Source organism: Oncorhynchus kisutch, linkage group LG3, assembly GCF_002021735.2.
Source record: "Oncorhynchus kisutch isolate 150728-3 linkage group LG3, Okis_V2, whole genome shotgun sequence".
Lineage (NCBI taxonomy): Eukaryota > Metazoa > Chordata > Actinopteri > Salmoniformes > Salmonidae > Oncorhynchus > Oncorhynchus kisutch.
The window spans coordinates 76,331,300-76,354,492 of record NC_034176.2 but is presented as its reverse complement, the minus strand read 5'-3'; the positions used below and the strand labels follow the sequence as shown (position 1 = coordinate 76,354,492).

Below are 23,193 nucleotides of genomic sequence, written 5' to 3'. Positions count from 1 at the left end.
AGATTGTAAACACTAGATTGTAAACACTAGATTGTGAACACTAGATTGTGAACACTAGATTGTGAACACTAGATTGTGAACACTAGATTATGAACACTAGATTGTGAGCACTAGATTATGAACACTAGATTGTGAACACTAGATTGTGAACACTAGATTGTGAACACTAGATTATGAACACTAGATTGTGAGCACTAGATTGTAAACACTATATTGTGAACACTAGATTGTGAACACTAGATTGTGAACACTAGATTGTGAACACTAGATTTGCTTTGTTTCACTTTGTATTTCAGTTTGTTCCCAGGCCAAAATCCAATCCAACAAAACAAGTCATGAATGAATTCCATACATTCCAGGAATATAGAGGAGACTTTAGGCAAAGATGTCCCATAATTCCAGGGTGTTTGAGATTATGATGATGATATCAGTCCTGTGGTCTAGTGGAGAATATCTCTACGGCATAGGTTCCCGCCACATGCAGGGACACAGTCACAAAGATGTGCACCACAAACGTACACACACGCATTCTCCCTGCCCACACTTTCTCCCTGCCCACGCATTCTCCCTGCCCACACTTTCTCCCTGCCCACGCATTCTCCCTGCCCACGCATTCTCCCTGCCCACGCATTCTCCCTGCCCATAAAACTGCTCAACCAATAGTAACTATCTTGGAAACAATAGTAATTCATTCCAGGCCAGAACACTTCCTCTATAACTCAGTACTGTGTACACGCCCTGTGATGGAGGTGTATTCACTACCCTGGCAGTAATGGATGGAAGGCCATGCAGGGGTAGGTCTGTGTGCCCGGCTGGCCAGCCTGTGATGGAGGTGTATTCACTACCCTGGCAGTAATGGATGGAAGGCCATGCAGGGGTAGGTCTGTGTGCCCGGCTGGCCAGCCTGTGATGGAGGTGTATTCACTACCCTGGCAGTAATGGATGGAAGGCCATGCAGGGGTAGGTCTGTGTGCCCGGCTGGCCAGCCTGTGATGGTGGTGTATTCATTACCCTGGCAGTAATGGATGGAAGGCCATGCAGGGGTAGGTCTGTGTGCCCGGCCGGCCAGCCTGTGATGGTGGTGTATTCATTACCCTGGCAGTAATGGATGGAAGGCCATGCAGGGGTAGGTCTGTGTGCCCGGCCGGCCAGCCTGTGATGGTGGTGTATTCATTACCCTGGCAGTAATGGATGGAAGGCCAGGCAGGGGTAGGTCTGTGTGCCCGGCCGGCCAGCCTGTGATCGTGGTGTATTCATTACCCTGGCAGTAATGGATGGAAGGCCAGGCAGGGGTAGGTCTGTGTGCCCGGCCGGCCAGCCTGTGATGGTGGTGTATTCATTACCCTGGCAGTAATGGATGGAAGGCCATGCAGGGGTAGGTCTGTGTGCCCGGCCGGCCAGCCTTTGGTTTTGTGTGGGTGCTTCATTACGAGGCAGCTCCCTTTTATTAAAGCTCTCCTTTCTCTCCCTCATACAGCAGACTCACGCCTGATCGGTTCCCATGTCAGCCCTGCATATCAGCAGTCTCATATAATCCTGCCCCCCGGCTACAAACTCTTCTCCTCTCCACCTAGGAGTGGTTTATCCACTTTCTCGTACTTTATACAGAAGCGAATTAAGAAACTGAAAGAGGGAAAAGAAAGAAAAGGGGAAAAAAAGCTGTTTCTCACTGGTTTAACAGCCTGCTCAACCCCTGTGTGTGAAAAGATATAAACGCTTTGCACAAAGAGTGCTCCATCTTTTGTCAGATGGAACACTTGAGGCCTAAGCAGGGCTGGTCCCCCTGCCTCTCCGCCCCCTCTACCCCCTCCTCCTCACCCCCCACCCTCGCCCTCCAATTATGTTCCCTTTGTCACCACAGACATATTTGGCATGAGGGGGCTCATGATGGGGTAATCTTCCTGAGTCTGTCCTGAATCTCTGAAATCCCACGATAACACCCCACAGAAAATTCCCTGAGCTGTCAAAAATAGGCTGGAAAACTCTCTGCCAGGAAAGGAAATCTGCCAGGTAGGTTGGAGGATTGCCATGGTAAACATACAACCAGCTGTTCTGTCTCAGCCAGCCCCCAGGACAATGTAAAGCATTCCCACAACTTCTCCTCAGGTCACACTCATAACAACACACTATAGAAAACATCTCAGTTGTCTGTCTGTTCTTCCAAGCAGTTCTTAGTTAACAAGACAACTATGTTGTTCTACTTTGTAAAGAGTTGAGAGGAACAGTTGTCTGAGAAAGAGAGCGAGAGAGAGAGAGAGAGAGACTCACCATCAGAGCTGACAGTGTCTAGATGTCCAGGGTGTCCCCCCTGTCCTGTGTCTCTGTAGTCCACCCAGTTAATTCCTTCCAGACTGTCATAGTTGGACGTAGCGCTGTCCTCTACCGGTACCACTGTGAAATGGGGCATGTTTTCATATGCTGGTTAGGCCCTGAAGCTAATAATCCCCAGTATCTCCGGATAGGCTTTCAGCAGCTAGCGGTTAGTGCTGTCCTGCCAGCCTTGATCAGCCAGCTCAACTCCCAGGCAGTCAGTCAGTCCTACTAATCTCAGCAGCATTCCACTACCCTGCGCTCACTTCCTCTGAGCACATTACCATACCATAGCCCTGCCCCCTCTACCAGCCCCGGCCCCGACCAGGCCGGCCTCCTGGGCTGCTTGTGTGAATAAAAGAGGTGCTGCCTGTCATGTAGCCTGGGAAACTCAGTCTGGCAGGGGAGGAGAGGACTCTGAGACACAGTCAGTGTCCCACTGTCGTCAGCACCACTGACTCATGTCATATACTCAGTGGTCATATACTGAGAGAGAGGGAGAAAAGGGGGCACAGCAGGGAGACCCTTTCCATGGATATGTTGTTAATTGACTCTCTCCACACTGAAGACTGTCTCTCTCTCTCTCTCTCTCTCTCTCTCACACACACACACACACACACACACACACACACACACACACACACACACACACACACACACACACACACACACACACACACACACACACACACACACAGTCAGACAGACAGACAGACAAACAGTCCTCTGTGTATGTGGGTCTTTACCAAAACACACACACAACTCTGAGACGTGGCAGTTTGGAAAATAATCAAATAAACCACGTGTTTGTTTGAGAGAGAGAGAGAGAGAGAGAGAGAGAGAGAGAGAGAGAGAGAGAGAGAGAGAGAGAGAGAGAGAGAGAGAGAGAGAGAGAGAGAGAGAAAGAGAGAGAGAGAGAAAGAGAGAGTGCGAGAGAGAGACGAGAGAGAGAGAGAAAAGAGAGAGAGAGATAAAGAGAGTCGAGAGAGGGAGTGAGAGAGAGAGAGCGAGACGGAGAGAGACAAGAGAGAAAGAGAGAGAGAGAGAGATAAAAAGAGAGAAGAGACAGACAGGGAGAGAGAGACAGAGAGGGAGTGAGAGAGAGAGAGAAAGTGTGTAACACAAACCCTGCGTTTGGCATAAGCAGAGGAAAATATGACACAGGGAACTACCCAACTCTCCCCCTCCTATTCTTACAAACAACATAATGCTGATGTCATATCAGCCTTTGACCTGAGGAACAGACAGCAACATACTCTGTATTCCTAAACTGTATAGGCTTACAATATAAATTATTCTGCTTTCCTTTTAGGCCTTATAGCTGTAATACAATACAGTAAAATTTTACAGTACAATTACTGTATACAGTAAAATAAACATGAACGGAATCTTTACAACAGAATCTTTACAGCGTCTTTACCACAACGACCCAACCCAAAGCATCAGTAACAGACTGCAGCTGGAAGAAAAACCTCATGTGCTCTCATGTCTTTGGTACTCCTCCCTAGAGCTGTATGGTTTGTTTTAACTTTCTAATCATTGTTTTTTGTTTGACATAAATTTAAAGTGAAATGTAGGGTACTGTGACATTAAAGTAACAATGTAAATTATAGGTAAGAGAATGTTGGCCTCCTGTAAATATAAATAGCCTACTCATACATTTTTACCCATAATCCAGAACAGGCCATTTTAGTTGTGAGTTTCATGGCATCTATTTAAGATATCAGGGGAACTAACCTTAAATAACGTCATCTCTTTCCTTCCCTCTTTCACTGAGAACCAGAAGTCCCCAGGAAGACAGATCACAGGGCCTACAGCAGCCTGTAATTACAGAGGCCCATTAAACATCCTATTTTAAGTCATTTGAGCTCTACTCTTCTGCTCTCTTTGGACTTCTGGGGCCTCTGTAGAAAACGGTGTCACAGTTGGTAGAGCATGGCACTTACAAGTTGCAATACCAGGGTTATGGGTTCAATTCTCGTTGGGGTCACTCAAGACTCACCCGTACGGATATGTTTGTGCTCACTCAATACTGTAAGTCACTTTGAATAAAAACAACTGCTATATTATCTAGTGGGTGTCATGGGTTTACATATTTACCCTCTTCTATCTTATTGCACAACAGCCAAACTGACTGTTTTCAGTTTATGGTTCACAGTTCAATGACTGTGTTAGGAAATTAAACAGTCTGACTTTCTTGTGTAATCCAGGCAATGCTGGCAATGTCACATATTGTACTTAGGCCTGCCTTGTAACAGTAATAATAATAAGCAGAACAGTTCAATATACAGTACATTGTGTCTTTAAGTTCAATTCAGTAATACAGAATCTGTTTCTATAGACCTTTTTGGGTCCAAATATCAGACCTGGGTCCAAATACTATTTCAAATATCTCAATTACTTTCACATACATTCGAAGTAAGTATTCAGATATATTTGATTTGAAAAGACAATTAGTTGAAAATGTTTATGTATTTGGAAAGACACTTGGAATGTTTTTGAAATACTCAAATACACTGATTCAAATACACTCCCATGTAGGTATTTGATAATAGTATTTGAAATAAGTATTTGAAAATCCTGTCAAATACAATTTGGCAGACTATTTGGTTTTTACAAGTAACTATTAAAATACTCATAGAAAAGTACTTGTTTGGGCTGTGTATTTGAACATATTTTAAATACCAGATACCAGGTCTGCAAAATATACTTTGACAAAAAATGACTCCCAATGTAGAACATTCGGTAACACTTTACTTTACATCCCGGAATAAAGTGATTACATGGTAACAGCGTGGTAACAAGTTAGTTACTCACAGTTCATTCATTCAGTAGTATTACCCAGCCCTCTAAACTAATTGTCACCTCTGTGTCTCCCCAGCTCCCCATCAAACATTTCCCAGTTCTTCACACAGACTCTCTCTCTCTCGTCTTCACTGACAGAAGCCTTTGACGTAGTAGAGGAGAGGTTTTTCCTAACTACTCGCCTACGTTGCACATACCATGCCTGTCCTGGAGTGTAATTGCCACCGGGATGCCAGTGAAAGGCCATATAAGCTTTGGCCGGGACTGCCCAGGCTCAGCCTGCCAAGCCCTAACCCAAGCCACAGTCCCAGCCCCTGCTCCAGCCCCAACCACTGCCCCAGCCACAGTCCCAGCCACTGCTCCAGCCCCAGTCCCAGCCGCTGCTCCAGCCCCAGCCACAGTCCCAGCCCCTGCTCCAGCCCCAACCACTGCTCCAGCCCCAGTCCCAGCCGCTGCTCCAGCCGGCAACCACTGCCCCAGCCACAGTCCCAGCCCCTGCTCCAGCCCCAACCACTGCCCCAGCCACAGTCCCAGCCACTGCTCCAGCCGCTGCTCCAGCCCCAACCACTGCTCCAGCCCCAGTCCCAGCCGCTGCTCCAGCCCCAACCACTGCTCCAGCCCCAGTCCCAGCCGCTGCTCCAGCCCCAACCACTGCTCCAGCCCCAGTCCCAGCCGCTGCTCCAGCCCCAACCACTGCTCCAGCCCCAGTCCCAGCCGCTGCTCCAGCCCCAACCACTGCTCCAGCCCCAGTCCCAGCCGCTGCTCCAGCCCCAGCTCCTAGGCACAACCCCAGCTTCAGCCCACTGCTCACTGTGTACGGCACATTTCAAACTCATTCCACGGCGGGCCGAGTGTCTGCAGGTTTTTCGCTCTTTCCCTGTACTTGATTGATGAGGTCACTAATTAGTAAGGAACTCCCCTCACCTGGTTGTCTAGGACTTAATTGAAAGGAAAAAACAAAACCAGCAGACACAATGAAATGACTTTGACACCCCTGGTGTGCGGTAAGTGCAGCGTCAATGAACACTAGGTTTACTAGGGACAGACGCACTCAGCTCTCCCACTCACAGTGACCCAGTCATGGGGAAACAGCTCCTGTAAACAGGGGTCAGCTTATTCACAGCAGGAAGTGACTTAACTAAAGGAGCTGCTGGACATAGTTCTCCACTGCACAATCTCTTGTATCGACCTAGTGTGGCGTTTCCTCAGGGTAGAGCAGAGCGATGACCGTGTGCTGTGTGATGTGGTGCAGATCAGGGGGTTAGAGCAAGGCCACTGTAAACTTATGGAGTGCAAACAGAAGCGTTGAACAAGCAGCAACGCCATGTGTGGGAGATAATTGATCACACACGAAATTTACTCTCACCTTTACTCACCTTTCTACATTTGATTTGGAAGACCCAAAAGCTCTTGATTAGTTGTCTGTGTCATCTTCTAGCGCCCTCTTTTGGATAAATAACAAAGTACAGTACCTTGACAATCATGAATGAATTCTGTGCTTGACAGATATGTCTAAAGAAAGGCCCATACTAAAACAAACTATTGCTTTTAGACAACAAAGGCTTATTTGATCTTTAACAAGATTAAACAAACTCTGGGAATTATGTCATACAACTGACACTACAACTGACACTACCAACTGACACTTCCAACTGAGAAGTAAACTTCAAGCAACGTTTACCATGAGGTGAGACTATAAACCAAGTGTTCTGAACACACAAGTCTACAAGCCATTGGGCAAATCTATTCAAAGTGGTCAAGAACATTTCCCCCCAATAAGACTTCTACATCATTAACAGTAAGCCTAGAGGTCAACAATAGGACTTCTACATCATTAACAGTAAGCCTAGAGGTCAACAATAGGACTTCTACATCATTAACAGTACACCTAGAGGTCAACAATAGGACTTCTACATCATTAACAGTACACCTAGAGGTCAACAATAGGACTTCTACATCATTAACAGTACACCTAGAGGTCAACAATAGGACTTCTACATCATTAACAGTAAACCTAGAGGTCAACAATAGGACTTCTACATCATTAACAGTACACCTAGAGGTCAACAATAGGACTTCTACATCATTAACAGTAAACCTAGAGGTCAATAATAGGACTTCTACATCAGTAACAGTAAACCTAGAGATCAACAATAGGACTTCTACATCATTAACAGTACACCTAGAGGTCAACAGTAGGACTTCTACATCAGTAACAGTAAACCTAGATGTCAATCGGTGTTTAGTGTAAATCCCATGTCACAACTTTAAGTTAAAGATGCAGTCTGGGATCTTAAGCACAACACATTTGTAACATATTGTACGAATTGGATTCCTAACATAATATACGAATTGCAAAAAAAATTCAACAACATTTCATACGAAATGGATGACGTAATACACAATTGGATGACGTACTGTAGTACCTAAAAATGAGCACCACTTTCAAAGCTACTGTCTGAAACTATACAAAAGTTCTGGAGCACCACTAGAATGTTATGTGAGCTTTACTAACCCATTGATCTAAATGCTGTTCATTGTTGTTCTTGCCATTCTCCACCCCCGACTCCTAATTGGTCAATGGTCACTGCGGGAATAGGAAAGATCGCAATTGCATACTCCTCAAGTCCTCTCTCCTTGCCTCCTTCTCAAAACCCATTGGAGGAGAAGGTCAGAGGGGAGGAACCTCTGGCATCCTCATCCAATGGGTTTTGAGAAGGAGATGAGGAGAGAAGAAAGAAGACGCACAGAGTATGCAATTGAGATATTCCCAGTCTATTGCCAGAACAATAAACAGGTGCGCAGTTCTAAATGAACCACTAGATGGAGGCATTTACATACACGTTATCATGTTAAAACCACACATCTGTTAGAGAAGAAAGGGTTTACTCACTCAACCACCGAGTATCTTTGACTCAACTCAACATGTATAGCAGTTAGATAGTAATATTTAATTGAACTAGAAAATCTGGGACTTTTAAGATGAATTTACCAATATGACCAATAACGCTCCTCGTTGACATTACAGAGCAGTGCAGTCAGGAGCTGACCATGAACAATAGATGGAGATCATAGTGTTATCCAGGATTAATATGTTTCATTCAGTAAAGAGTTATTGATAACATAACACAGCCTGGGGAAATAATTATTCAAAAGATGAAGGATTGGGAATCTAGGAGAGGTCTAAATGTCACTGGATCATATTGGTTCTCATTGTTTTCTTAAATGAAATGGAACCTATACTTCAACATACAATACATAAGAGAGAGTCATGACAAAAGTAACAGCTCTACATCATAGCTGTGATTTGTCAGTTGATAACTGTCAACATGATGTCTGTTGCCCTAGAACGATGCATGAAGAGTGTCTACTACCCAGATGCAATTTCTCTATCTCCATCTCTCTCTCACACACACACACACCTCCAGATGAATGATGGGGACCAGCGTGCTTCATTAAAAGCCTGCTGTTAGACAGACCGTGATTGCCAGCTGTGATTTCCACCTTCAATTGGATTTAACCTTTTAAAATGTAGAGCCCATTTAATTTGAATCACAATTAAAATCAATTACATCACATGGTTGTTGTCTTGTCTGGTGTTGTTTTTCTCCTACTCTCTCTCTCTCTTTCTCAGTCTGTTCTGCATCTCTCTCAATATTACCGTATCCATTCCAACCCTACCTGGGGGTAAACCTGTCTGGTTAGATTGCAGGCGATCAGTGTTTGTAATCGGGTTTGGTCTCCTCTCCTGCAGAGATGTGGCTGGTCATTGGGGCTGTGGCTGGACCGAGCGGTCAGACAGATGAGAGGCCTCAGTGCTGGCCAGCGCCATAAAGAAAAGGTCATCCCTGACAGCAACAACAGGCTAATTGACACGCTGCAATTGAATGGCTTTTATTTATCTCACCAGGAAGGTAGGAGGAGTCAGATGGGCGCGTGTTCTCCTTTGCGCTGACGGCTTAATAATACAGACAACAAACAGTGAAAGATGAACTTATGTATGTTTCACCCTTTTCATGCCTGGAGGTTCCCACTAAGAACATATGTGTCGAGTGTCTCTCAATCAATCTAGATGGGTGCTATACACTGTAAATAGTAGGACACTCCTTTGATTGTAAAGGACAGTGACCTAGTGTCTGAGTGTATACACGTGTTGATTCATGTGTTGATATTTAAGATGAGCCTATGGGTGACATCTACGCCCCCCTACAGAGTCCACCACCCCCCAGTCAGGCATTGCACATAGATGTGTGACATAGAGTCACCTAAAAAATGATTGACACCCTTGATAAAGATGAGCAAACAAGACTGTATAAAATAAATGATATAAATACTGAGCTATATTATACGCTCAACAAACATTTTAATTATGTAATTTTTTACTAATACAATTGCTCAGGAAATTAATTAAAAATATAACAAAATATAATAAATAATTTGGGGAGCATGAAATATTAACTGAGTGTACAAAACATTAAGAACAGCTGCTGTTTCCATGACAGACAGACCAGGTGAATCCAGTTGAAAGTTATGATCCCTTATTGATGTCACTTGTTAAATCCACTTCAATCAGTGTAGATGAAGGGGAAGAGACAGGTTAAAGGAGTATTTTTAAGCCTTGAGACAACTGAGACATGGATTGTGTACGTGTGTCATTCAGAGGGTGAATGGACAAGACAAATCACTTAAGTACCATTGAACAGGGTATGATAGTAGGAGCCAGGTTCACTGGTTTGTGTGAAGAACTGCAATGCTGCTGGGGTTTTCACGCTCAACGGTTACATTTTTTATTTTACCCCTTTTTCTCCACAATTTCATGGTATCCAATTGGTAATTACAGTCTTGTCACATCGCTGCAACTCCCGTACGGATTCGGGAGAGGCGAAGGTCGAGAGCCGTGCGTCCTTGAAACACAACCCAACCAAGCCACACTACTTCTTGCCAATGCCCACTTAACCCGGAAGCCAGCCGCACCAATGTGTCAGAGGAAACACCGTACACCTGGCGACTGTGTCAGCGTGCACTGCACCCGGCCAGCCACAGGAGTCGCTAGTGGCACGATAGGACAAGGACATCCCTGCCGGCCAACCCCTGCCTTAACCCGGACGACGCTGGGCAATTGAGTGCCGCCCCATGGGTCTCCCGATCGCGGCCGGCTGAAACAGAGCATGGACTCGCACCCAGAATCTCTAGCGGCACAGCTAGCACGGCGATGCAGTGCTTTAGACCACCGCACCACTCGGGAGGCCCTCACCAGTGATAGTATTTTTTTTGCCAAATAATTTTGGAGTTGACTGTCAGTAGGGTCTTCTTGCTCTTCCAGCTGACACCCAGTCACCCTTGGCTGTAGCATGGCTGACTCTGGCACAGTTCCCGCAGTTTACCGTTCAGCCCTCTGGGAGTTTCAGGGAGTGCCACAACACCACATTGTTGGCACTTACTAGTTCCTCCAGTTAGCTTAAACTGGCAGATGACATCTTGTTGATTTTCTCTATTCTATTATTTTCTCAAAAAGAAAAAGAAAAATCCTGTTTGACGTTTTTCCAGAATAATAACAAAGTTCTGGGCAAAGAAAAATATTTTTGGAGAAAGTTTTGAACATCAATGGCCAACCAACCGATATTTGGTTGTGCACGTTTGTTTTCCAACTCATTGTATAATTTCACAACCCTGGGATAGAGTTTGTGTGATTTGTTTCCAGACATCTGTTTGGAGCGGGATAGAGTTTTCCTGAGCTCTAGTACAAGTGTAGGTCAGCTTGCTCTTTGGTTGGAAAAGATGATCCTTAATGGGGTGAAAGTAGCCAGAGAAGGTGGGAGACAGCTGGGAGAGATAGGTTTGTTAGGTAGGCCAGTTATTGGTTTGCTACGAAACCAATAACTAGCCTACGGATATTGTTGCACTCGCTTTGTGTAGGGGTCCTAGGCCTAGTTACAGGGTCTGTAACCTGAATGAATGTGTGTATTTACGTGAGAAATCAGCGTATGCGCCTAGGTGTTGAAGATACATTTTCCCAGGGAGACGGCAATCTAAACTTGGTCCAGGACCAGCTCTGTCTATCTTGACCTCTTGGTTGGCCAGTCAAAGCAGATTATTATTTGCTCACATGGTGAGAAAACATAAATATGTACAAAAGGGAAACTACAGGCATGCCCAAACTAAAGACTATACAACCAACAAAAGGCCTCCAGCCCACCAAACCAACCAGAAGCCTCACGGCTCTCCAAGCAGGCACTCTGGCTGATTACTGATTACACGTCTGATTACTGAGCACAGACACAGGTCGCCTTCCCCTGCTCAGATGATGCACCTATCAACCAATGGTTGAGTGCCACGTCATCGACTGTGCCAGTCGGGCACCAGATTGCTACAACATATGATGTGGTTAGATGATACGTAAAATAGCTATGCTGGCGTTGTAAGATCTGGGCAGAGGAAGGTGCCCACACTGTAAACACAAACCCATGTCCCCTTGTCAATCGATCTTATTGTTTGATTGATATAAAATTGAAGTTGATTTATAGGATATTCTGCTTGATTACTAGGGAATTTTTAATGTATTTGTTAGATTTGTACAATTTTACATTTTGGGGAAGTGGTAAATTAGGCTTTACACCGATTTATCAATCACTCTAACCATTTTCTCTGTGATGCCAAATAGCATTCCACACCAACCAATAAACCCCGCTTCAAATTAGTTACACAGCTGATCCTATTGTCACTATGAAAAGCTTTTGTGCATCTCTGATTGGTGATTAATTCTCATATAAGCAGCTGAAACTGGATGAAAAGTCCTATTATTAATTGTCAATTGATCAAATGACAGTTGTAGGGAGTTTTTTTCTCACTATGTGGGTGGGTTCTGACTCAGTAAGACTTAACATTGCTGTGGTACTTAAATCTCTTCACATCTGTAGGTCACACGGAGAGGCTTATAGGCACAAAGGAAATTAACCAAAATACGAACCAGAGGATTTCTAAAAGAAGCTGAAGTGTATAGTAGAGTGTGATGTTTGAGACAGGGTGTTTAGAGTCAACAGACACACCCTAAGGAGCCCCTCAGAAATCTCATTTGACCTGACTGCTAGTGCCATTCTCCTGGTATGATGATTTCCCAGCCAGGTTACATTGATGCACATGGTAAAGTGCTGCCCTACAGAAGGGATGTTCAGGGACACTAACAGGGCTCAAACCTGGTAATGACAGCTTACACTAGGTCTCGTCCAGCACATTGTGTACTTCCATAGATCAAGGCCTAAATTATCAAATGTGCTCAGCGTGGAGTCAGTTCTTCAAAGTGAGGACATACAATTTAGAACATGTGCATACGCATCTATATAAAATGAATCACACATAGACTACAGGTCAAAGGTTTGGACATACCTACTTTTGTACTATTTTCTACATTACATTTAATAGTAGTGAAGACATCAAATCTATGAAATAACACATGGAATCATGTAGTAACCAAAAAAAAGCGTTAAACAAATCAAAATATATTTTATATTTGAGATTCTTCAAATAGCCACTATTTGCCTTGATGACAGCTTTGCACACTCTTGACCGGTAGTGTAAATGAATACATTATAATACATTTTATTTGTAAATTTAATTCAAAATCAAAAGAAAATGCAAATTTCCACATCATGTTCTGTTAATAAATTACAATATTGGTGTGAATTTCACACAATGATCAAATCTATGCATGAGAACATTTTGCAATTTTTTATTCTATAAACAAGATTTTCAAACCCAACCCAACCACCCACTATTATTTTCCCACCCACACCCACATGAAAAAATACTATAGTGTACGGAGAGTTCAGAGCTTCTGCTCTTTTCTATAACATGTATGGAATATACAGTAGAAGTTGGAAGTTTACATACACCTTAGCCAAATATATTTAAACTCAGTTTTTCACAATTCCTGACATTTAATCCAAGTAAATATGCCCTGTCTTGGGTCAGTTAGGATCACCACTTTATTTTAAGAATGTGAAATGTCAGAATGATAGAGAGAATGATTTATTTCAGCTTTTATTTCCTTCATCACATTCCCAGTGGGTCAGAAGTTACATACACTCAATTAGTATTTGGTAGCATTGCCTTTAAATTGTTTATCTTGGGTCAAATGGTTCAGGTAGCCTTCCACAAGCTTCCCACAATACATTGGGTGAATTTTGGCCCATTCCTCCTGACAGAGCTGGTGTAACTGAGACAGGTTTGTAGGATCCTTGCTCGCACAGTTCTGCCCACACATTTTATATAGGTTGAGGTCAGGGCTTTGTGATGGCCACTCCAACACCTTGACTTTGTTGTCCTTAAGCCAATTTGCCACAACTTTGGAAGTATGCTTGGGGTCATTGTCCATTTTGAAGACCCATGTTGCTTCAATATATCCACCTAATTTTCCCGCCTCATGATGCCATCTATTTTGTGAAGCGCACCAGTCCTTCCTGCAGCAAAGCACCCCCACAACATGATGCTGCCACCCCAATGCTTCATGGTTGGGATGGTGTCCTTCGGCTTGCAAGCCTCCCCCTTTTTCCTTTAGCTGCCTACTAACTAAGGAATCCAGTACATTTGACAGTACAGACAATTTTGATATGGGTCGATAGTTGTCAATAGGCAGTACAAAAGCAGATTTCCATAACTTGGGGATTTCCTTAACATCAAGCAGGTTAAAAATACATGTTAAGGGGGAGCAATGATGTCTGCAGCTAGGTGTAGGAGGCAGGGGCCTAGTTCATCAGGGCCAGGGGATTTAAAAAAAATCTATTTCTTTCAGGGCTTTACACACTTCTGAAACAGAGAAGAATGAAGAGGAGAACCTGGTGAAGGAGTGCACAGGGGTGTCAGGTAAATTCATAGGGGGCTCAATTATACCTTTGCGGACTATAGTGTTTTTGCAGACATTTCTGTAGTATTTAATACAATGTTTTTGGGGGATAATACTGCAGTATTTACTATAGTATTCTACAGTATACTGCAAAATTCTATACTAAGTTGTTCACATGATCGAGGGATATTAGTGTGTAGTATAGTATTCTACATTATACTACAGTTTACTACATAATTCTATAGTAAGTACTGTAGTATTCCATAGCAAACTTTAGTATTTTTTAATGTGGGCTAAATCTATAAAGAAACAAGTGCTGAAGCCTAAGTTCATATTACAAGTGCATGGAAATCAACTTGAATGCCATATAACTTTGGCAATGCATTCAGTACAATATGAAACATAAGAACATGGTACTTAAGAAACCGCTCATTTCATTTAATCTCAAAAACATATTGAAAACAGTCTAAAGTGAAGTGACCTACTCATCCTAGCTCAAACAACATTTCTCTACTCTTTTGCCTGAGTCACTTGGACTGAGCCTGAATGGCCAGGCATTGTTGGACCTGCCTCTGCTCTTTCCAGGGTTAAGAGATGGGGTGGTTCTCCGATGGCAGGGCAGGCCTGGAAGATGGAGAGCGGTATGGACAGAGAGCATAGGGGTCCCTGGCTGGCCGTGGTCCTAGAGGAGGCTGCAGCCTTTCTGGACTGTTGTGAGAGACATTTCACGTCTCATCAACCTCATCTGATCTGAGATCAGGATCTAGCTGGCCCATGGAGAGAAGAGGCCCCGGGGCAGAGGGAAGATGGAGGGAAGGAAGAGAGGGAGAGGAAGGGAAGGAGGCAGGCGGGTAGGCAGATGGATGGACGGATGCTGGTACACAGAGACAGGCAGGCAGGCAGGCAGGCAGGCAGGCAGGCAGGCAGGCAGGCAGGCAGGCAGACAGACAGAGACAGACAGAGACAGAAATGCAGAAAAACAGGCATGGAGGCAGGCAGACAGGCATGTAGGAAGGGATGGGGCCTGGTAGGGATGATTGATAGAGGCCAGAAGGGAGGGAAGAGATTGCTTTGCCGTGAGCAGTTAGAATGATTCAGAAATAAGGGTAAGGCAGCAGTAAATGCCGGTCTGGGTGTTGGTAGACCTAGGTCACTAGGATCTGCATCTAAAAGGAAGGGACGCTTCCTTATGACAGAATGATGGTGCTCCATGTCATGTGGGTTGGTGTCAGAGGTTATCAGAACTGCTGTGGTTTTGGAGGACAAATATGCCCCTGTCGAGACAACCAGAGCACCGTAGATCTGATCTAGGCCATCATGGCAATCCATCTCCAGTCACAGGCCATCGTCTAGGATGACAGCCAGGCACAACGCTGGACAGCCTATCCATCGAAGTGGCCGAAAATCTTTCCTGAGACGTCACTCCAACTGTTGCGTAATACTAGCCTGGAAACCAAACAGATATGTTTCACAAGTTTGTATTCCCGGCTATCTTAATATATTGATATCAATGGAAGATGTGTATGGAAATTCACATTATGTATGTTAAGATTCAGTCCTTGGTTAGTGCATGTTTTTCTATTGCCATTTATTCTTTAACATGAATAGGCCTTTAAATGAATCAAAACATGAACTTTAGACAGATTTTGTAGGTATTGTTTGCCATCTGTCCTGGGTTCACCTATTCAAATGTAGCCTACCTTCACAACTCTGTTAAATGGGAGGAAATAAATCCAAGATGCCACAGAGGAAAACACCACTAATAACATATAACCCATCCATATAGGCCTCACCTCGCTCTTTCCTTCTCTATCACTTCAATTATTTCATCTTTACAAACAAAACGCCCCCAAACAGCCCTTTTAAGGTTTTATAAGAGAAGCCTGGAAAGCACTGGAGAGCTTTAAGGGGACATTCATTGACTTTAATGGGATGAACTGATCACCCATATCTAATAGAAATCATTGCCCATGGCAAAAGCTGGTGTGTTATTTAATTACGTATGGAACACAGTGCTTTTACCGCTTCTTAGAAAACTGTAATTCAATATATTTAGTTGGGAGAAGAAACAGATAAATAAAGTCCAAATTAAAACATTTCTGAAATAAGTTTTATTTTCTTGCTTTCGGTAAAAGAAAAAACAATTTTAGAAAATATCAAAATACAACAAAAATAGAACTGTGATTTGTAACTGTTCATACTTTCAAACAATGTAATGGCTTCAATATGCTAAAACAATGAATAACATTAAGTCTGTCAACACTTTTAAATATCCTATTGAAAATGTCCTATAATAAGTCATCCAAATCTACTTGCGTGAGAAGAAGGCCTATTGCATTCTCTGTATCCTATGCTGCATTTACCACGGATTAAATTCAATGTGTATGTACACATGTGTATTCGGAAAGTATTCACACCCCTTCCATTTTTCCACATGTTGTTACGTTACAGCCTTATTCTTAAATATATACAATTATTTTTTCCCTTCATCAATTAACACACAATACACCATAATGAAAAGACGAAAACTGTTTTTTAAAAACATTTTTGCAGAAAAACAATGTAAAAATGACTGAAATACTTTAATTACATAAGTATTCAGACCCTTTGCTATGAGACTCAAATTTGAGCTCAGGTGCATTCTGTTTCCATTGATCATCCTTGAGATGTTTCTACAACTTGATTCGATTCCACCTGTGGTAAATTCAATTGTTTGGACATGATTTGGAAAGGCACACACATGTCTATATAAGGTCCGACAGTTGACAGTGCATATCAGAGCAAAAACCAAGCCATGAGGTCGAAGGAATTGTCCGTAGAGTTCTGAGACAGGATTGTGTCGAGGCACATATCTGGGGAAGGGTACCAAAACAACTCTGAAAACAATTGACGGTCCCCAAGAACACAGTGGCCTACATCAATGTAAGAAGTTTGGACCCACCAAGACTCTCCCTAGAGCTGACCACCTGGCCAAACTGAGCAATCAGGGGAGAAGGGCCTTGGTCAGGGAGGTGACCAAGAACCCGATGGTCACTCTGACAGAGCTCCAGAGTTCCTCTGTGGAGATGGGAGAACCTTCCAGAAGGACAACCATCTCTCCAGCACTCCACCAATCAGGCCAGACGGAAGCCGCTCCACAGTAAAAGGCACATGACAGCCCGCTTGGAGTTTGCCAAAAGACACCTAAATGACTCTCAGACCATGAGAAAGAAGATTCTCTGGTTTGATGAAACCAAGATTGAACTCTTTGGCCTGAATGTCAAGCGTCACGTCTGGAGGAACCCTGGCACCATCCCTATGGTGAAGCGTGGGGGTGGCAGCATCATCATGTGTTGATGTTTTTCAGCGGCAGGGACTGAGAGTCTAGTCAGGATCAAGGGAAAGATGATCGGAACAAAGTACTGAGAGATCCTTGATGAAAACCTTCTCCACAGCGCTCAGGACCTCAGACTGGGGCGATGGTTCACCTTCCAAAAGGACAATGACCCTAAGCACACAGCCTAGACAGCGTAGGACTGGCTTCAGGACAAGTCTCTGAATGTCCTTGAGTGGCACACACAGAACGCAGACTTGAACCCAATCAAAAGTCTCTGGAGAGACCTGAAAATAGCTGTGCAGCGACGCTCCCCATCAAACCTGACAGAGCTTGAGAGGATCTGCAGAGAAGAATGGGTGAAACTCCCCAAATACAGGTGTGCCAAGCTTGTAGCGTCCTACCCAAGGAGACTCAAGGCTGTAATCGCTGCCAAAGGTGCTTCAACAAAAAGGGTAAAGGATCTGAATACTTATGCAAATGTGATATTTCTGTTTTTATTTTACATTTGCAAAAAAAACAATAATCCTGTTTTGTTTTGTCATTCTGGGGTATTGTGTGTAGATTGACGAGGAAAAAAAACAATTTAATAAATTTTAGAATAAGGCTGTAATGTAACAAAATGTGGAATAAGTCAAGGGGTCTGAATACTTTCTGAATGCACTGTATATACAAAAGTAAGTTTGACAATTAGTGGAATTAGTGGATTTGGCTATTTAAGCCACACCCATTGCTGACAGGTGTATAAAATCAAGCACACAGCCTTGCAATTTCCATAGACAAACATTGGCAGTAGAATGGCCTTAATGAACAGCTCAGTGACTTTCAACGTAGCACCGTCATAGGATGCCACCTTTTCAACAAGTCAGTTTGTCAAATGTCTGCCCTGCTAGAGCTGCCCTAGTCAACTGTAAGTGCTGTTATTGTGAAGTCGAAATGGTGTTAAGCTCACCGCCATTGGACTCTGGACCAGTGGAAACGCGTTCTCTGGAGTGATGAATCACACTTCACCATATGCAGTCCAACGGTTGAATCTGGGTTTGGCAGATGCCAGGAGAACGCTACCTACCCCAATGCGTAGTAAAGTTTGGTGGGGAAGGAATAATGGAAAAAGCATGTTTTTCATGGTTCGTAGTAGGCCCCTTAGTTGCATTAAAGGGAAATCTTAACACTACAGCATACAATGACATTCAGATGGTTCTGTGCTTCCAGCTTTGTGGCAACAGTTTGGGGAAAGCCCTTTCCTGTTACAGCATGACAATGCCCCTGTGCACAAAGTGAGGTTCATACAGAAATAGTTTGTCGAGTGTGTGGAAGACCTTGACTGGCCTGCACAGAAGCCCTAAAATGAATTTCATCGAACACCTTTGGGATGAATTGGAACACCGACTGCGAGCCAGGCCTAATCGCCCAACATCAGTGCCTGACCTTACTAATGCTCTTGTGGCTGAATGGAAGCAAGTCCCTGCAGCAATGTCCCAACATTTAGTGGAAAGCCTTCCCAGAAGAGTGGAGGCTGTCATAGCAGCAAAACTGGGACCAACTCCATATTAATGATTTTGGAGTGAGATGTTTGATGAGCAGGTGTCCACATACTTTTGGTCATGTAGTGTATATTCCTTTAGGACGGACCACTGGCGCATGTTGGCACGCACTTCACAACAGTGACAACGGCGTGCCAAGAAAGATCCAACATGAAGTGAGGGAGGGAGGAGCAGAAAGAACATTTTCAATTATAAAACATCACGTGGAGAGAGAGAGAGAGGACCTGATTTAAAAGCTCTGAATGTATATCGTCTATCTCTCATGACAAGGCGAGTCTTAAAGTTCCATCAGAATGGGCAGTCTCTCCTCAGACGCAGCAGGACGACAGCAGCAACGGGACATGGAGAGGTGTCCGTAGCTTCACAAGTACGGACCAACCGTCGCTCCTCTTCTACGTATACGGGCTTTAATGTGCTTTAATAACGATACTATACATCACTGACTATACTATTGTACTTTTAATTTATATTTTATGGTGTATTGCTGCCAGTTTGTATACATTTGATTGATTAACCAATGTTGCTTAGCTCCGTTCAACAAATGCGCACGGGGATTATGAGAAATACGCAGGAGCAATGGAATAGCCTAAACCTATTCTACAACGTTCACCTGCTATTTACGTTTATTTGAACATTTTGAAATATGTTTCCAATAGCATGACTAGTAGTTTATATGATTTAATATAATATAAGACAATGTATTTGTAAAACATGACTGAGGTTTCTGAAACAAGGAAATCCTTTTCTATCACCCATATTTTGGCTATTCCTCTCTGTGCGCCAGTGTAGCTATAAAACTTATCATAACTATTCCACCTCTGCAAACTTATGAATGTATTTTTGTTTACCTCTCTAGCCGAAGAATGCGGTGGAGTCCACTGTAGTTCGTGGAGAAAATAAGCACTTATGCAGAGTTTGCCTTTCCACGCTAGCGGGACTCCCATCGTCGTCACGGTCCACTGCTGCGCGAGCATCACCTCCGCCACGGATACTTCCTCCGTGCGGTGAGAGCACAAGGCCTTCGGCGAGCTGCACACCGACACCGGAGAAAAGATGAACATCCAGGTCCTGCCAGACCACAAGCTGTCATCAGTGGCCCCGCTGAAACCCTGCAATGTGGAGAAGAAGGAGGTGGAACTGATACTGGTGAAGGACCAAAATGGGGTCCAGTATACCAGTTCGACCATCATGCCCACCCCCAGCACGCACGGCACCCCCTGCACCGCTGAGGAGCTGGAGGAGAGGGAAACATGGGGAAAGAAAATAGACTTCCTCCTATCCGTCATAGGCTTCGCAGTGGACTTGGCCAATGTCTGGAGATTCCCTTACCTCTGCTACAAGAATGGAGGTGGTGAGTGAACTGTTATAACTTCTGTAAAGACTTCTGTTAAGACTTTCCCAGGTTCCTTTGGGACTATCCTCGTAGAGATCCAGGCTGGGTATGGCAACGCGAGACTGCTTTGGGACTAATATCACGTTTGTTTTACTGTTGTGTAATAACTTTCTTCGTAAGTTTATGATAAAATGTGCCAATCTGTTAGTTTGTATGCTACCATACGTACCAGTCACTAGTCAGTGATTTTTTTTAAATCCCCAAATAGCTTTGCGCAGGGTTTTTTGAGCCAAGAGGCTTTGCTGGTAAGAGGGAAACGGAAATACCTCACTGCATAAATTCATTCAGGTCAGTGTAGTTTAAGAGGAAAACGGAAATACCTCATTGCATAAATTCATTCAGGTCAGTGTGGTTGACTCAACTGCAAATACACTCACTGTATCTGGGTGCTACTGTATCTTACTGTAAAGATTTGACTCATAACCCATTCACACCAGTTGCTGGCTCATAAGTGCTTTATTGCTGATGGGAAATATTTAAATACTCACAGTTGAACAAATGCAAATATGTTAATAATTAATAACTTAATTTAAATGTGTCAGATCAGCGGTGTCGAACCCATTTTTCCTGCGGGCTGCATTCGGTCTTCACCGGGGTCTGGGGGGCCACACTTAAAATGTATTATATTTCCTCGCAGTCAAAATTGGCTAAACAATTGTCCTTTAACTAGTGGTTTTGGTATTTTGAATGGGCTCGAGGGCCTGATCCAGCCTGCAGGCCTCGACATGTGGTCTAGACCATTAAGAGCCTAGTCTCATAATCTAGACTTAACGTAGTAAAAATGTATCCCTGACACTCAAAATAGTATGACATGTTACTTTGGTATGGTTGGGGTGGGTGGGCGTGAAATGCTAACTTATAGCAATCCAAAGGTTGCGAATTCAAATCTCATGACAGACAACTTTAGCTCATTTGCAACTTTTCAAATACTTGCTACTTTGCAAATACTTAGCATGTTAGCTAACCTTTCCCAAACCTTATTCCTTTTAGCTAACCCTTCCCCTAACCTTTAACCTAACTCCTAACCGTAACCCTAACCCTTAGCCTAGATAACATTTTCCAGATAGCTAACATTAGCCACCTAGCTAGAATTCGTAACATATCATAAGTTCTGCAAATTCGTAACATATTGTACGTTTTGCTAATTTGTAACATATAATACGAATTGTGATTCTTAACATATACAAAATGTAATGCCTCGGATTTACACAGAGACCAGGTTGAGAGCGAATAATAATGACTTAGGCATATTTCAGTGGCTCAGTAGTGGTGGTGGAACAAGTAAGCAAATCACTTGTAATATGTGTGCTGCATTTGTTTGATAAGAAGAGTTTTAGATAACATCTGTTAGACGTGCCAGTCAGGGTTATCACAAATCTGAAGAATGAACAACAAAGCAAAGGCTAACTACAGAGATTATTGATTGCCAACAATGACCAAATCAAATGACCACAACAAGAGAAAACATAAAAACTGCACCTGAATATATCTATAATCGAGCCGAGTGAATGTTAACAAACCAAAGGTCATTGTTAATTACAAAGTGACATTTTGGGTTTGCCACCACAGACCTTCAGTAGCTTGTTGTAATAACAGTGTTTACTAGTGTTTACTAGATTTCCTGTCCCCTTTGGCAGCATTACACTTCACGTGGTGAAAATAGACATGTGTATCTTCATCTGGTGAACTGAGTGTTGCAGTGTTGTGTCCTGTGGTGCCAACTCTTCAGCTGTGGGTCATGTTCTCTTCAGCTGTGGGTCATGTTTATTTGGCGCTCTCTGAAAGGCTGTAATGCAGCCCAATGCTCAGCTTTTTGTTCAAATGTTGCATACAATATATTTTTTATTATACTAGATGAAGGGAATTTTATTCTTCCTCAAATTCACTGGAACATAAAAAGCTACCAAACATGGACAATTCACTGTCTGTGCCTGGAGAGTCCATGTTGATGTCTGTTTCATGTGATTTTTCTTTAGATCTCATCATCAACACACATTGCCAGGGCAAAAACACCCACAAAATGCTAAATATGTTGTCTTGGCTGCAACACAAATGCCAAAAGGTTCACGTTCAAAAACGTTGTTTTGTGGGGTTTTGTGGTGATTTCAGGTGCCTTTCTAATCCCCTACATTCTGTTCCTGGTGATTGCTGGGATGCCTCTGTTCTATATGGAACTAGCCCTGGGACAGTACAATAGGGAAGGAGCTGCTACAGTCTGGAAGATCTGCCCTGTCTTTAAAGGTGAGCTGTCTCTCTCTCTCCCATCTCTGTATTCCATCTCTTCCCTGACCTCTGCCTCATCTCCCACCTCTCACCTTCTCAAGGCTCCTGGCCTCTCTTTTCTTCTCTATCTTTGAACATCTCTCTCTCGTTTCACTCACCTCTTGTCCTTTCCCCTCCTTCCTTTCCCTGCTCTTTTAATGTTCCTTCCCATTGGGCACACCACATCATTTCAATGTGGACAGGACGTTGATGAATGATATTGTAACCTATATTCACCCAGTCAAAAAGACAGCCAAAAGTTTGTTGAATTTCCAATGTGTTATCTATCAGTGACCACGTTTAAAGGTGCACAGTATTCCGGACGGTAGCTCATATCCCGCTACAGGTCTTATTCGGTATAAGCTGTTTACATGCACCTTTCATATTTTGTCAGTATTATGGATCCCCATTAGCTGCTGCCAAGGCAGAAACTACTCTTCCTGGGGTCCAGCAAAAATGACTTCCGTAATATAGATGATATATCCCCCTCATGAGTATCCCTGTATCCATGAATAAAATGAATACTTCTAATTGAAGTTCATTTGGGTTAAATGGAATAGTAACTGAACTATGGACACTGCCTGTAGGCCTATAACCTCTCACATGTAGTGTAATATCATATTAACTCTTGCAGAATTATGCATTTCTTGCAGTGAAATTATACAACAAATGTTCATTTCGTCTCGGGAACAGTAGTTAGGAGGTATTATTTCTTTCTTTCAGCATC

General features: G+C 43.4%; 2 protein-coding genes across 3 annotated transcripts in view; one reads left to right on the top strand and one right to left on the bottom strand.

The window, feature by feature from the left end:
- LOC109878803 (solute carrier family 12 member 4) overlaps positions 1–2,762 on the bottom strand; it is a 91,080-nt gene extending 88,318 nt beyond the window's left edge. The window contains exon 1 of one of the 2 annotated variants that reach the window (XM_031814905.1): positions 2,269–2,762. In XM_031814905.1, the coding sequence (XP_031670765.1) occupies positions 2,269–2,407 (139 nt within the window). In that variant the 5' untranslated portion in view covers positions 2,408–2,762. The remainder of the gene's footprint in view (positions 1–2,268) is intronic. The other variant, XM_031814892.1, reaches the window with a different exon arrangement.
- A 16,308-nt stretch (positions 2,763–19,070) lies between these two features.
- LOC109880633 (sodium-dependent noradrenaline transporter) overlaps positions 19,071–23,193 on the top strand; it is a 49,992-nt gene continuing 45,869 nt past the window's right edge. The window contains exons 1-3 of the mRNA XM_031814880.1: positions 19,071–19,178; positions 19,668–20,162; positions 22,314–22,445. Of these exons, the coding sequence (XP_031670740.1) occupies positions 19,865–20,162; positions 22,314–22,445 (430 nt within the window). The 5' untranslated portion in view covers positions 19,071–19,178; positions 19,668–19,864. The remainder of the gene's footprint in view (positions 19,179–19,667; positions 20,163–22,313; positions 22,446–23,193) is intronic.